General features: G+C 41.7%; 1 protein-coding gene across 2 annotated transcripts; it reads left to right on the top strand.

The window, feature by feature from the left end:
* The first annotated feature begins 105 nt into the window (after positions 1-105).
* On the top strand, positions 106-14,416 carry fastk (Fas-activated serine/threonine kinase). 2 transcript variants are annotated; one of them, XM_036597817.1, is made up of 10 exons: positions 106-299; positions 2,491-3,328; positions 4,638-5,111; positions 5,910-6,058; positions 6,229-6,445; positions 8,526-8,685; positions 8,939-9,030; positions 9,468-10,131; positions 12,743-12,857; positions 12,966-14,416. In XM_036597817.1, the coding sequence occupies exons 2-10, from the start codon at positions 2,533-2,535 to the stop codon at positions 13,050-13,052; spliced, it is 2,754 nt and encodes a 917-aa protein (XP_036453710.1). In that variant the 5' UTR covers positions 106-299; positions 2,491-2,532; the 3' UTR covers positions 13,053-14,416. The 2 variants fall into 2 exon arrangements, with proteins under 2 accessions (XP_036453710.1, XP_036453709.1); XM_036597816.1 differs by lacking the exon at positions 106-299 and adding an exon at positions 864-1,621.
* The last annotated feature ends 757 nt before the right edge of the window (positions 14,417-15,173 follow it).

Here is a 15,173-nt window from a genome sequence, read left to right as displayed (position 1 = left end):
GATGTTGGAGGGGACCAATTATTAATAGAAATAATACATATTCAGCATAGTGATATAATTTTATAGGGTCCAGGACAGGTCATACACTTTTTTCGACAACCATCCTGCAACCCTCAAAGTTATCTTGCATAAAAAGTGGGTGGGACATGTCCCCTCTGTAAACCCCACACCCCTAATTAGCATAAGGGTTTATATTTATACTCTTCCCTTTACTCCTTCCTTCAGACAAATTTCCATCAGTTGAAATGCTGAAAGAACCCACATCATTAACATATGGACCATGCATATATGTCTGATAGGTGGGTGAACACTCATATGCATGATATATAAACCACATATATATACTATCTGTCTAATACATATGTCTGATACATGGAGCACACATATATGTCTGACACTGGCACTGCAGATACTACAGACTTTTTAAATCAAAAAATCTAAATGAAATACACCATACAGCATACATGCAATAAACAAAACCTTAAATTATGTAACATGAAGCCAGCATATGTAATATGTCATAGCTACATGATTAATATTTTTTTATCATATATTGTTAAATATGTGTTACAAAAACGTGTTTATTTATGTTGATATATGACTGAAATATATGATAATGGCCCATTTCAAATAAGTTGGCATGTATGTCACATAAACGTCCATATGTGACTAATATCGGTTCTGAGGATATGAAAGAAATTCACGTATGCTAATGTATATCATACGTTTGAAATCCATATGCAACAGTGCAGGAACACTGTCGGAAACGCGAGCTACAGTGAACGAGCCACGACGAGCGAGCTCCTCTCTGTGTAGCCTGTACACTCTTACTACTACATTAGTGGAAAAACACGTGTTTCCCCTTCGCCACTGTTGACTACCGGGAACATGGCGGAGACCGGGGCGGCGGACGACTCCTGCCAGACTGCAAGGAGAGAGTAGCAAACGGCCGACAGCCTGACATTACGAGACACACATGCTCGCCTGTTCGTCCGCGGCGAGTTGACACTTCGCTCTGAGGCTGCAGCCAGACTCGTCAGTGCGCTGAGGCAGCTGTAGACCCTCGCTGAGAGCCCCTGAGCGGCTCTGTGCCGAAATGAAGTAGCAGTTAGCGGAGCGCTTTGGAGAGGCCATGTTAGTGGAGTTTTATATGCGGACAGCACCTCAGGCTCACAGTCTGTCAGCTCTTCTACCAACTTAGCTACCCTGAGGCCACATTTCTCTGTTTTGTGAGGAACGCGTCGGGTCCTTGTTGATTTTGCACACTGCAGTGAGTGTTTATGGGTGCTGTTCGATTAGCCAGCCACGCAGCTCGCTAGCCGAGTTAGCTAATGATACTTGGGTTAGCTCGTCTTCTCCTCTTCCTGGGCCTCTGGAAATGTTCTTCGCTTGGCATAAACTGTACAGTTTCAGATGACAACATGAGGGTTTTCTGGCTATAACTGTCCTGAACAAGGCTTTTATTTCCGGTTCGTTGGAACAGTGGGTTAGTTGTCAAGTCAGCGACACTACTGAGCTCGGCTGCTAACGTTACATTTCCAATATTTCGCCAATGTCTTCGTTTCTCACTGATGATTTCAAGCTCCCTTGTCATCCGAACTCGTTCCTTTAAGCTAAACATGTAAGTAAAGATGTGAGATTTCTTTAATGCTTGGTGAATTTAGTGTCTCTTCAATACGTCAACATAGACTGCTGTTGACTTTGTGCAGCTGTTGAGTCATTCTCACACAGACCGTCAGGCTGAACTTTCTGTTTCTGTGTATCCACGACTGCTGTTCTCTGTCTTCCACTGTTTGAGCTCTTTAGTGTTTGAAGGCAACAGCTGGTGCAAAATAAGCACTGATGATCGGAGAACATTGGTAGATTTACTCATATGACCTCTTGTCATGTTGTTGTTGCTGGAATCTGCTTTATGCTTTTCCACAACTCATGTTAATTTGCTACCTTCTTTATCTACCATAACACTTTTGAATTCATGCTAATCTGTTATTATTTTTGTTTAAAGTGGGAATTTAACAGGCTGAACTGAAATGAAGTTAGGAATTCCCTTTCTTCAGGTTTGGGAAGTGTGCACCAGCTTAGCGTGTGTTGAGTTACAGTTGCAGCTATTTTTGGATGAACCCAGTTGCCTATATATTAGTATGGATATGATCTGTTTAACTTGTAAGATTACACACTGTTTACCACAGTCGTCTTCCATGCTTGTTGAAGGTTGCACACAAACTTTAGAAAGGAATTAAGTGACTTGTGGATGTGTAATGCATGTATTATCTAGTGCAGGGGTCCTGAAGGTCAGTTTCCAGCACAGTTTCAAAACATCTAGTTCAACTGATCCTATAATTACCAAGTTTGGTAGTTGTCTTTGAGCAGTGAAATCAGCAAACTGTGGTGGACTCTGGAACTCCAGGGCTAAAATCGAATACCCTTGCTCCAGTATGCAGCGTATTGACTTGATGGATCTTGCTGTAACACCAGATTTTTGTGTTTTAGGTGTAAAGTCTTGAACCTCACTGTTGGATCACCCCATATACCATGCTGGGGCTGCCCACCCGCCTTGGCCTCTTAACCTGCGGGAGATTTGCCTTGCCTCCCCAGCCTTCCTGCCTACTGGCCCCAGGTGCTCTCGCTAGTATGTACGCCACACGTCTGTACAGTGGAGGAGGAGGCAAGCCGGGCCGTCGCGTAGGCCTGATGGGCGGAGGACAACCCATGCTGGAGAACCACCACCACCCCCTACCTCCTCATCACCATCCCCATGTTCCCCCACCCCCAAGCTACCCGCCGCTCTACCAGGGTCGTCTAGACTCCCACCGCCCCCACTACCAAACCCACCAGCACTACCACACTCACCCCCAGCCCCCTCATCTACCCCCTCCTCACTACCAGCCACACGCCCACATACATCACAGCAAGAAGAAAACTTGGAACTTCATCCATGAGAAGATGAGCTACGATACCTTCTTCACCATGAAGCGGCTGATCGATCGCTCACGCAGTGTGGACGAGGTGCTCCGCTGGGTTACCCAAAACCCGGGTAAAATTTCGCACAATCACTACCCGATCGCTCTGCAGAAGATTGGCCAGCTCCTGGTGCTTCAGCAGGCCGGAGGGATGGGTGCTGGCGGAGGGGGGAGTGGGGGCAATAATAGTGGGGGAACCGGAGAGGCAGCCTTGCCCTCGCCCCCTGCTGGAAGTTCAGGTGAAGGTGCTACTCGACAGATTCTGGATCACCCAGACTTCCAGACACTCTGTGACGCCATTGTTAACGACTGCTCCAAGTTTGACAACTTCAGCATCGTCAACTGCCTTTATGCTGTGGCTGCTCTTGGTAAGCTGGTGAATTTAAGAGTATTATGGATCATTTGTGTAGATCAGGAGTATTGAGGTGTTGGTAATTTTCACCCAGTCTTATACTTAACTTTCATAATCACGTTTTCCTTTTTACTACAGCTGTGTGAGGGTGATGGAAAAAAAGTAATGTTATTACACAATTTTTTTTGTTTTGTTTTTTTAGTCATGATATGTTTTAATGAAATCTGTTTTCTAAGATGAGTGGGAATATTTGCACTTACTCACAAAACAAGTTTCTTTATGGCAATAATTGATAAAAGAATTCTGGGCTGAAGTTGGTGACCGAAATTTTCCACATACACATCTTCTGATGCAGATATATACACCTTAAGTATGCCTACCTTGTATCTACACTCATTGTCCATTTTATCATCTCCACTTACCCTTTAGCTGCACTTTGTAGTTCTACAGTTACAGACTGTAGTCCATCCGTTTATCTGTTTAATTTGTTAGCCCTTTATTACTCTGTTCTTCAGTGGTTCGGGACTACCACTGAGCATGTATTATTTGGGTGGTGGGTCATTCTCAGCACTGCAGTGACACAGCAGCCCTGCTGTGTCTGATCTACTCATATCAGCGCAACACACACTAACACGCCACCACCATGTCAGTGTTACTGCATTGCTGAAAGTGATCCACCATCCAAATAATACCTGCTCTGTGGTGGTCCTCTATATATTATACAATTTACACACACTGCCTTACTTATTGATGAGACTCATAGTTCTGAATTAGCATAGAGCAATTAATCTAGAATTCCTGGATTGCGACAGTGAGAATACTACTAAAATCAAATGTGTTATGACATTTCGCAATTAATTTGCTGCACATGTAAAAAAGGCAATTTTAAAACAGTTTCCGAAAAGGCTCACAAGCTAAGAAGTCCAATTGACAGAACTTGTGTTAAACACTGATAATGTTTAGGAAGATTGGCTTATTATTCTGCATATTCACCAATTCCATCTGTGTGGCCCTGATCTGTTGTTAATCTACAGCAGTACTGACTGATTGTGCTGGATATGATTGGCCAGCATTGGCTTAATGTGTCTTGAAGGAAGCACATGCTTTCCTTTATACTCACAGATTGATTGGTGACAAAGAGTGGGAAATTTCTGTAAATGTGAGGGTTTAGCTGCCTTGGGTAATTTTCAATCGTAAAATGTTCCTGGGCAGGCACAGAAGAGGCAATAGCGCTTAAAATATATGATTAATTGTGCAGCTTTGTTCATAGTCGTGCCGCTATCTACAGCTGCATCACGTATGACTGTGTCCTCTTGTTTTTTCAGGGTTGCCCTGTGACTCTCAAATAGTGCAGGTGCTGGAAGAGGAATCACAGGGCCGCCTGTCACAATTCAACCAGAAGGACATCTCCATGGTGTTCAGCAGTAGCATGAAACTGCACCCTTCCAGCCAGCACCCGCTCATCGAGTCCTGTCTAGCAGGCCTGGAAAAGAACATTGAGCGTGAGCGACACCCACAAACGCTCTTCCTCCTCCTTTCCTACTACCGCACTAAGTGGCGAGCACTGCAGGCAGGCGACAGCGGCTCGGCTGAGCAACTGGTGGTCAACCGCAAGATTTTACGGCTGGTGAAGCACACGCTGGCCAGTGTCAGCTGTGTCAGGGATCATGAGATGGCCCTGCTGGACGAGATGCTGGCGGCGTGCGCCTGCGAGGCCAGCAACAAGAGCCTTGAGCTCATCTTCAGCTCCCATCTCTTCTACCAGAACAGGCAGGAGAAGTTCATCTGCAGTCTGGCCGGTGAGTGGCTAACTGTGTTCGCTGTTGCCTTACATTATGTTTCTGTTAGATACTTGTAGTTATCAGTAAGGACTAAATTGAGTTGAATATAAGGAAGGACTTCAGGTATTTAAATATAGAGAATATCTGACTACAGAGTATCTGACTGTTTGTAATTATTTTGGCTGGTATTTTAATAAAAATGTGTAGGTTGGAATGAAAAAAAATTTAAGTTTTTCACTGAGTGTGTGATGTAGAACAGTTCGGACACAAACATCTGATATGCTAAGTAAAATGGCAACATCTAAGTTAGAGTTATGTCTGTGAATATTTTGAATATAAAGACCAGAAATTTGTAGGTAAACATCCAAGTTATTGTTCTGTAGACCATCTGGTTGTGTTACATTACATACCCTTGAAACACAAAAATTAATTACTAAGTTATTCAGCAACGAGATATGTAGAGAGATGCAAAAAATGAATGCTCAACATGCTTTGTTTTTTTTATTTATAACCGTATAAAATATAAGATACTCAAGTATATTCACTGTTTGTTAAAAAAATAAACATGGTTAAAATGCCAATCCTATAACAAGTGTAGTAGTAATCACAAGGGATGCATGGTGATTTAGGAATCATAGAGGGAAAAATATCAGATATCAACATTGGCCCAGGATTCTCATGTCAGTGCATCCCTTGTAAGCGCCCACTGACATACCAATTTACCTTCAAGGTGGTCATTTTTAAGAAGAATTTTATAATTGCAAATTTGCTGCCAAAAACATGTTGACAACTTGCATTTTTGTCCTGTTTTCCCAGAGGAGCTGCCTAAAAAGGTCGACAGCATAACCCCTTACACCATGGCCCTTATTGCTAAATATATCGCCCGACATCGCCTCAGAGAAACACGCCTTCTAGACACTATCGCTGAGTTCCTGGTCAAAAAGGGCGAATACCTAGATAGCAAGGTGAGACGAAGGACAGCTTCACTTCTGCTGAATAAGAGGAACATTAACTATTAGGAAGTATCAGTAATCTGATCATACATTTATTGCTTTTTTTGAGGTTGTGAAAAATCTACAAAAGTTCGTTTAACTGATAAAACAACCTCTCTTGTGTTGTGCTGCTGTTTGTTCAGGTTATCCAGAAGTTAGTGTTCCCCTTCAGCCGTATGAGTTACCGGCCGCCTAACGAGGCTCAGTTTTTCTCTAAGCTGGAGATGGTGCTGGAGCTGAAGGCTCTGAGTTCACCGCTGGCCACCGTCAACATCCTTATGTCCCTCTTCCAGTTAGGGCACTTCCCCAGCCTGGTGCTCCACCGTGTCTTCTCCCCGTCCTTCATCAGCAACGTCACCAGTGAGTCCATCACCTCCCTATTCTACACTGCATGCAAAATGCTTATATTTGCTAAAATATGACCAGAATTCTGATTGAGAGCATACCTGCATAGGTGTGAAGTCTCATGGTTTAGTTAAGAACTGCTGGTTTATGGTAATAATCACCTCTTTGGCCTTTGCTGCAGTCTCATGCAAGTGAATGTGAATCTCATGGGCTAAAAAGGTTGTTTCACAAAAAAGTCAGTGTCTGGCTTTTCGGTATCACAGAAAAGCCAGTATCAGGCTTGGCTAAATATTTGCAGCACATTGCCCAGTGTTATCAGCCAATATGGCACCATCGAGTTAAACCCAAGAGTGTTGATTTTGTGTGTTCTTAAACAGACCCCCAAAACGAATGCTAAAACTAGTGGGGAATGTGTTTTGTAGAGATTGTAGGTGCAGGGCTGAACAATTTAGAAAATATCTAATTGTTTTTTCTGACCAATATTGTCAGACAACCAGGATTTGTGATGGTTGTGATGCCACATATACAGAACATGATTTGGTCTAATTCTTCTACAGGCAGTTCACAAGCTCTTTGTTAATAGTTTTTTTTTCCCCATTTAAAACTTGTTAAGACAACATCGTTGATAATGTATTATATAATAGACATTGCTATTTCAATATAAACTAGTGGTTAACATTTCCAGCTTTTTTCATTGAGTCAGATCCAAAAATGTTCTTTATTGACAGTTTTGTTTTTTTTAATTTCACAATTAGCTGAGCTAGTGGTATTATTAATCATTTAATTTTCAACAAGCCTTAGTTTAGGTTCTAACTAACAAAAAATACATTACATATGAAACACAGTCATACATTGTGTTAAGTAGAGAAGACAGGACCACAGATGAAATGAAAGAAACTGCAAGAAAAGAACATAATGGATACTGAATGACTGAAAATGTTCCTAATGTTGTTCAGGTAATTTTTAAGGGCTTGGACAATATAGGGAAAAAATGTTTTTTGAATTAAACATCCTCTTTGACTGATAGGCAATAGGAGATACGATTTGTAGACGATTTCTCTGTGGGTTCGTGCTTATTCTTAAATCAGGAGCAACAATGCTCCTTTGCAAAAAGGCTTACTGTGGAACCCTGTTTAGGACACAGTAATGAACGAGCCTGCCCAGGCTGATAAGTGACTACATCAATGTTATTGCTCTCTCTTTTAGCAGTTGTGCTCAGTTTCCAAGTTTGATATAACTGTTTTTGGTTTTACCTGTGGCTTTTACTTGACTGGGTGTTAAATAACTGGTACACTTTGTGTAACACTAGTATACTAAGTGGTGCAGTAATATAAGACAGTAATATCTATATTTAAACTATACTCTTTCACATACATGTTAAACAGCATTTCTAGAATGCTTAGCTTTGAGTTGTGTTTTGCCTCCTTAAATACATGAATTATCCATATTCAGTAACTTGTCAACAGAAATTATGCTAAATTGAAATAACTGAAGTGGCACAGTCTGATTTTTTTTTTTTTGTGTGTGTGTTCATGTGACACACCTCTGATTTTTTCAGAGCTGTGTACACATAGGTCTGATCTTTTCAAATCAGACCTCAGCTCGGTCCTATATCTGATACGTGTGCACCATCAATCAGTATTATCATGGCAGCAGCTACAAACCTTAAGTTACAGCCAAGAAACAAAAGAATCTGACCCTTTTTCACCTTCATCTTACTCTAATAATGAACAGCTGAGATCTGTTCAGAGCAAATTATCTTCATTACAAAGGTTTATTCTGCTGATTGGGTTGTAGTTCATGATGCACATAGTTCATTCATGTACTGATAATGATGTGCACATGCAGGTCGTTTCACGGTGCAGGTTCGTTCACATTAATGACAGATTTGAGTCACTTGCCTACACCGGTCTGAACCATCAAGTTAAAAAGATCTGAGCAAAAAATCAGAATTGAGCACTGAGGCTTGTAATGTGACAGTAGCCTAAAAGCCAGAATCAGCAGAGGTTACATCTGCTGGCCACTTCATTGTAGTGTACTCCTAGTCCATCCTAGGCCACTAAGTTAGTTTATTTTGCCATGTGCTTCCACACAGACAGTCCATATGCTCTGATTGTGCGGCGGTACCTGTCCCTGCTGGACGCTGCGGTGGAGCTGGAGCACAGAGAGTACACGGGCCCACGCCTGCAAGACTCCCACAAAGTGCTCATGTTCGAACATGCGCTCACTGCAGATGAGGTCAATCGCAAGTACAGGTCAGTGACTGGACGTTTTACGTACACAGTTTTAGCCATGTGACGGCCCATGGTGAGCGGATATTCTTAACTGAAAATATTTTTGGTCTAATATTTCACTTGACCTGTCTTTATTTTGTCTTCGTATTCTAGTGCCTTAATTCTTTCATTCTAGGTTTAAAGTGGTAACTCAGGACAGAATAGAACTACAGGAAGAGTGAATTATTCTGAAGTTGTTGTTTTTTTTTTTTTTGTTTTTTTTTCTCTTGTGTAGTTACAAAGGTCTGGTTGCAGAGGCGCTCCGGCAGTTGGTTGGAGAGCATGGTTACAAACAGGATGAAGTTCTGGCTCCAGGATATTACACAGGTACAAGGAACATTTACAGGGATTATGTTAGTATTATTTCAGTATTCTTACTTTCGTTTGAAGGGCCCATGTCATGGAAAACCAAATTTCCCTTGCTTTTTAAGAGTTTGAAGTACTTTATAAAGTACATAAAGTACATATGACATAAGGATAATTAAAACAACATACCAAAACATTTTTTTTATGTTTGAAGCCCAAAAAATTTAGTTTGGCCAAAAAAAATAAGTGCATACTTTATTAAACATTGTTATAATCAATTATAATTGAGTCCAGCATTCAGGCAGTCAGTTCACAATGTGTAGATGCATTTTTACAACCCTAAACATTACACCTCTGTGTAGCGCAAGGTTATAGTCAACTAATGGTGGTCTTGTCTCTTACAGAATTCTTCTTGATGTGCTTTAGATTATTTTCATGTTCTCTACATCCCTACACAGATTTCCTGCTGTGGATAGACCATGCAGGTCGTGTTCTTCCAATCAGAGCAGGGTCAGCCGCGGTCTCGTTGAGGGTGGACTCTTCATGTACCGTAGTAAACCCCAAATCGCCGGACGGCTCTAACACTGTCACTGCCCTCACCTCCGACTTCCAGAAGTTCTCTCCCTTCTCACCACCTCTGGAGGAGGGGGCCGACAAACCGCCTGGCCAAGACTCTGCCTTCCTGCCCTCCCACATGCGGCCTTCGGGGCCCACCGGGCAGAGAGTGGGCACTAATGGAGCAGTCCCACTGGACTACAACCCTTACTACACCACCTCAGATTACTACTCCACATTGGCCAAGGAGCACTCTCTAGAGAGCCAGGACAGCTCCACCCTCAGCAGCCCATCAGACTGCCTGGCCCAGGCCAGCTCTGCCATGCCTGGGACCACCGCCCCACAGGACTCCCTCTTCCAGTTCTCCATCGGGAAGATCCTGGAGGATGAAGGAGGCACGCCCATCCCAGCAGGGGCCAATCCAGGAGCGGACTGTGAGATCACACCATTTTACGAGGGCGTGACATACGAAGGAGGAGAGAGTGATGTAGTGACAGCCACTCCACTCCAGCTTCACCCTACAGACCCATCTGAGACAGAAAGGACCTCCGGGGAGCATGTTAAAAGGTCAGTAAGAGGTCATTTAAGAGGTTAGTCCGACCAGCTTCAGAAATTAATACAGGCGGGGGCAGTTTGGAGTCTCAGAGGCCTTTGCAATAGGGGCGAAGTCCCAACAAAACAGCCCCGCAGAATAAGTTCAATTTCGGCTTTCTGTCACTCACTCGACTTTGTCAGACGTTATTTTTTATCATGTAAAGTTGTGTCGGTAGAGCAGCAGGTCATTAGAATCAGGCTTGTACTATGGCAATTACATTGGGTCAGGCGTCTGAACACCACAGAACAGGTTCAATTTCACCTTAACTGTGATTTATTTATTTATTTTTATTTTTTTGGGTGGCAGGGGGCAGTGCGCAGGGGGACATTGCTTTTTCACCACGGTACTGAAAATCCATACTCTCAGTGCCCTAGAATAAAATGCTCCTTGATTAAAAAAAACAAGCAAAAAAAATACTAGAATTACTGCTGTGTAGTATCAGAAACCTGTAATAATTGCTTATAAATCAAAACACATGACTATTTGAAAACCAAATAAATTTTCCCTCAGCAAAAACTTCATAATAAAAGCACAGTAGATCTAACTGAATATTTTGTAATTGCCACTTTATTGAGCAATTATCAATAAGATTTACTTTGGCCTTCTATTTGGACTGTAGGACAACAGGACTGAATTTGGAAAAAAAAAAAGCATTTAGTTGACAGAACCAGATTTCCTTATTTCTGAAATACGCCCCCCCCCACAGTCAACAATTGGCAGAGCCCCCCTTGACAGCAACTACAGCCACTAGTTTTTTTTGGTAGCTCTCTGCAAGGTTGGCACACCTGGATCTGGAGATCTTCCCCCACTCCTCTTTGCAGAACTGTTCGAGCTTGGAGATGTTAGCTGGTTTCAGCAATGGACTTTACTTTACAAGTAATCCTATAGGTTTTTATTTGGATTTATTTCAAGGCTCTGACAAGACCACTCCACAACATCCACCTGCTTTGGCCCTATGCTTGTGGTCATTGTCCTGTTAGAAAATGAATTTTTGACCCATTTGAAGGCGTTCTCCGTGTCCTTGCCTCCATCCATCCTTTTTCCTCAATCTTGACCCGTTCCAAGATGAGAAATATCCCCAAAACATTATGTTTCCACCACCATGTTTTACCGTTGGGATGGTGTGAAATTCTGACAGTTTGTTTAGCTCCAGATGGACCATTTACTAAATTCCAGCAGCGTCTGACGGTCATGAATTAAAGCTTGAGAGACAAACATGAGAAATGACTTTCAGACATCAAATAACATTTGAGCACCATTTTTATGAGGTTGAAGCTGGTGAATACAAAGCCAACTTCTTGTTCGAATTTTCCCCTTCCACCATAAATAGTGCAGCAGTTACATTTTGCCTTGTACCGTTTTTTCCCAAGCTCAGAGAAGCTGCTGTGGGCTTTACCTACGCCTTTGTCTTTTAATGTTGGGGGGTTAGAAAGCAATATATGTGTGCGTGTGTGTGCGTGTGTGTGCGTGTGTGTGCGCGTGTGTGCGCGTGTGTGTGCGCGTGTGTGTGCGCGTGTGTGTGTGCATGTGTGTGTGCATGTGTGTGTGCATGTGTGTGTGCATGTGTGTGTGCATGTGTATGTATGTATAGTTAATTTCTGTTTTCACCCAATAAAAACATTTTAAATTCACTGCAGTTGTTAAATTTGCTTCTTATTAAAACCATTGTTAATCTACAAAAACGTTTACTTGAGCATCCAAAATGGTTTTATTTGAAAAAAAAAAATAGACATAAATACACTGTATACCGTTATATACCGTGATATATACCGAAACAGTCAGTAATCTTAATTATACCATGATATATATTTTTGCCCATACTGCCCACTAGTAGAAGCACACATTCTTTTCTTGGCTGTAAAAAGCTGTAGGTGTTTCATAGTTGCCGTTGGGTTCCTGGTGGTCTCTCTGACCAAGTTTTCCCTCCCAGTCATGTATTTTTGAAGACAGACTGTGGGTGTTGCCCACTTTCTTGGGTTTAAACATGCTCTGGGATATCATCTAAACCTTGGAAATATATTTTTTTTTTTTACATACCTCATTTTTTTTTACATACCTCAGGGAGGCCTTTGAAGCTCATGCTGTTGCATTTCTGTGGAGCTCCACTTGCAACTAAAGGGTCATAGTAAACAGCTTTTTATTCAAGCTATCAAGTTAGTTGCTGTGTCCAGCAAGTGTTGGTTAAGTGACTATGACCTTGAAGAAAACTGTTTAATCTTGAGCTTCTCTGCAGGTTGTTGTACTAAAGGGGATGTATACTTTATTCAACCGAGATATTGTAGATAATTTTTAAATGGTTGTTTATTTTTTTTTTTATTATTGTTAGCTTTTCCCCTTTACATTAAGTGCTGTATGTAGATTAGAAAGAAAAATTGCAGCTTTAGGTCAACTACATTTGACAATAATTAAGGGGTGTTTTCATTTTCTATCCACTGTGTATTGATGTCAAGACATAACATGGGTCCATACTTAAATTTCATGGTAGTTACCTAATAATGTTAGCTGTAATATGGCTTTAAGATTAGCAGGGCTCCAGTTTAAGCAGTTAAACTATGTTGTGTATGTGTTTTTCTCTGTGTGCAGGGTGATCATGTCTGTAAATGATAAGTGGCACTACTGCCACAACTCTGACGTACTAGTGGGCTCCAGGGCCATGAGAGACCGCCACCTGCAGCTGCTAGGTTACGTTATTCTACAGGTAAGTTGTAAATGGCACATCCTGGAGATATCCGAGTCACGCTTTGTTGTTTTCAGAGAGCATTAGATCTTTCATAGTCTTACTACAGTGTATGTCTTTCTTCACCAGTTGCCCTACCTGGAGTTGGAGAAGCTGAATGGAATTGAGGAAGTGAAGCAGTACCTCCACAAAAAACTCCTGGAGGTTCCGTTATGACAGTGGAAAAGCAGAGCGGGGTGTGTGTGTGTGTGAGCATGTGCAACCTTCAGTTTAGAGAGGCTTTGTTGTTTTGAGGAAAGACTATTTTGTGTGTGTGTGTGTGTTTGTTTGTCTGTTTGTCTGTCTGTCTGTCTGTGTGTTTGTGCACACAAGATATGAACAGTCCTAGTTTTTAGGACGGGTTGTGGTGACACTAAGACAGTGGGTGGGATTGTCTTAGTCATCTACTTAGGGAAAGGGATTGATGACACCTCTGGGCAAAATCTAAAACAAAGTTTCTAAAAGCAAATTATAATACGTATACCTTCACTTTGAGGAATTCCTACTACTGCACTGTCACATAGCCAGAGCCTGGTGTCTTTGCCGGTGCTTAGTAGGACACAATGCTGCTTCTTAAACTGACGACTCAACACCATGCTGTTCTCAGTAGGCTTGGGTTATAAGCTGGCACTTCAAAACACGCTACTTTGTCACGATACAGGGATCACAATACCATAAGTGTGAGGTTTTTGTTTTTTCTTTATTTCTTTCTTAATGAAACAGTTGTTTTTAGTGCACAACACAATAAAGGTCGATAAAAGAAGCTGCATTATGCCAACCAATGATAGTGAAAGACAGAGAGCTGAGTACATAAATAAATCTCACTGCAGCTGCTGCTATGTTGATAGTTGTATCATTGAGAGTTTAATTTCAGTATGTTGCTGTATCTATATATTGAGTGCAGCTTTAGTTCTCAGTGGAGAACTGGTAACGATGCCTGGTTGTATTTTAAACATCAAAGTAGCGTCGACTCTAGCTGTCCTGAATTCCGCGGTCACACCTGAACCAAATGCCTTTTCTCCCTAGAATCAATCAGAGTGCTCCTGATTTCCTTCTGATCTCTAGACACAGTTTGAGGGTGCTAGTTGATATATTTTATGTTAGATCTTCAAAGAAGGTGCTTTGAGAAGTGGCTGTACAGGTTTTGGAGGCTAGACTCAGTTGTCTCTCCAAAGACTGGTTTTATATTTTGTCCAGATTGAGTGTTCCTTGGTCCATTCTAGTTTTTGGTTTGCTTAAAGGTGAGGTTCAGGCACGCTGTTACTCGTTTAAGATATTTGTCCCACCCGCTAGATCTCCGCTAGTGGTTTTATCTCCCATGTTGATAATCTGTCTCTCGTTAGTGTTTTAAACCATCCAGGGGACAGGTTGGGGGCGGACACTAAGATTGCCTTGTTTGAGGCAGACAGGATAAATGGTGAGTTTTATGAAAGAGTAAAACTTATAGGAGTAAATTTGGGCCAGGGTGAAATTACAGATGGGAATCTGTTCCTGAATTTCAGCTGCAGCCATGAAAAAAAAAAAAAGCCTGCTCTTTTCACCAGATCTTACTGGGTGTCTGATGCTGAACTGAGCAGGACTGTTTGACGTTTTATAAAGCTAGGGATATGGGCAAAAAGAACAGAGCTACAGGAATTAAAAGGAATCGGAGAGGATCATGATGAATGTATAGAGGAGATGTCTAAAGAAAAGGATTATATCTATATATTTTATTTTCTCAGAATGATTTATCTACTTTTTCATTTAAAGGAATGCAAAGCAACGCACTCAGTGGACTGCTGGAATAATCATTTCTTCAACGGACTAATAATCTGTCCCCTGTTGAGAGCATTGTGTTGTCAAGTTGCTGTTGAACACTTTACCATCGTTGTACCCCATATTTCAGATCTGTGTTTGAAAGAACAGCATGTCCGGTCAAAGACTTTTTTTGTGTGTGTGGATGACAGACAGTTCCAAATTCGTTTGCCTTAGTGGGGAGAAATTTGCCATTCAAAGTGGATTAAAAGGTCAACGCAGTTGCCACTAGTATCAAAATAAATCTGTTTGAGATTTTAACATTATATAAAGAGGGGAAAGAGTGGTTTCCATTTGGGTATTGTTATGGTTTAGTGCACATATTGGTAAAATGTATGGATGGCAGTAATATGAAAGCCTTGTTTTGTGTGATCTAGTTCTCATCGTGGCACTGTCGCTGTGTGCGTTTGCTTTGCTCTTTTTTTGGGAGAAAAATTATTTATTATGGCAAGTGTTCCTCTGAATGTAAGAAGACTTGGTGAGTGGATGTGTGTGGGCAGTAGG

The sequence above is a fragment of the Colossoma macropomum genome, unplaced genomic scaffold (genome assembly GCF_904425465.1).
Source record: "Colossoma macropomum unplaced genomic scaffold, Colossoma_macropomum, whole genome shotgun sequence".
NCBI lineage: Eukaryota > Metazoa > Chordata > Actinopteri > Characiformes > Serrasalmidae > Colossoma > Colossoma macropomum.
This window is presented reverse-complemented; position numbering and strand designations above follow the sequence as displayed.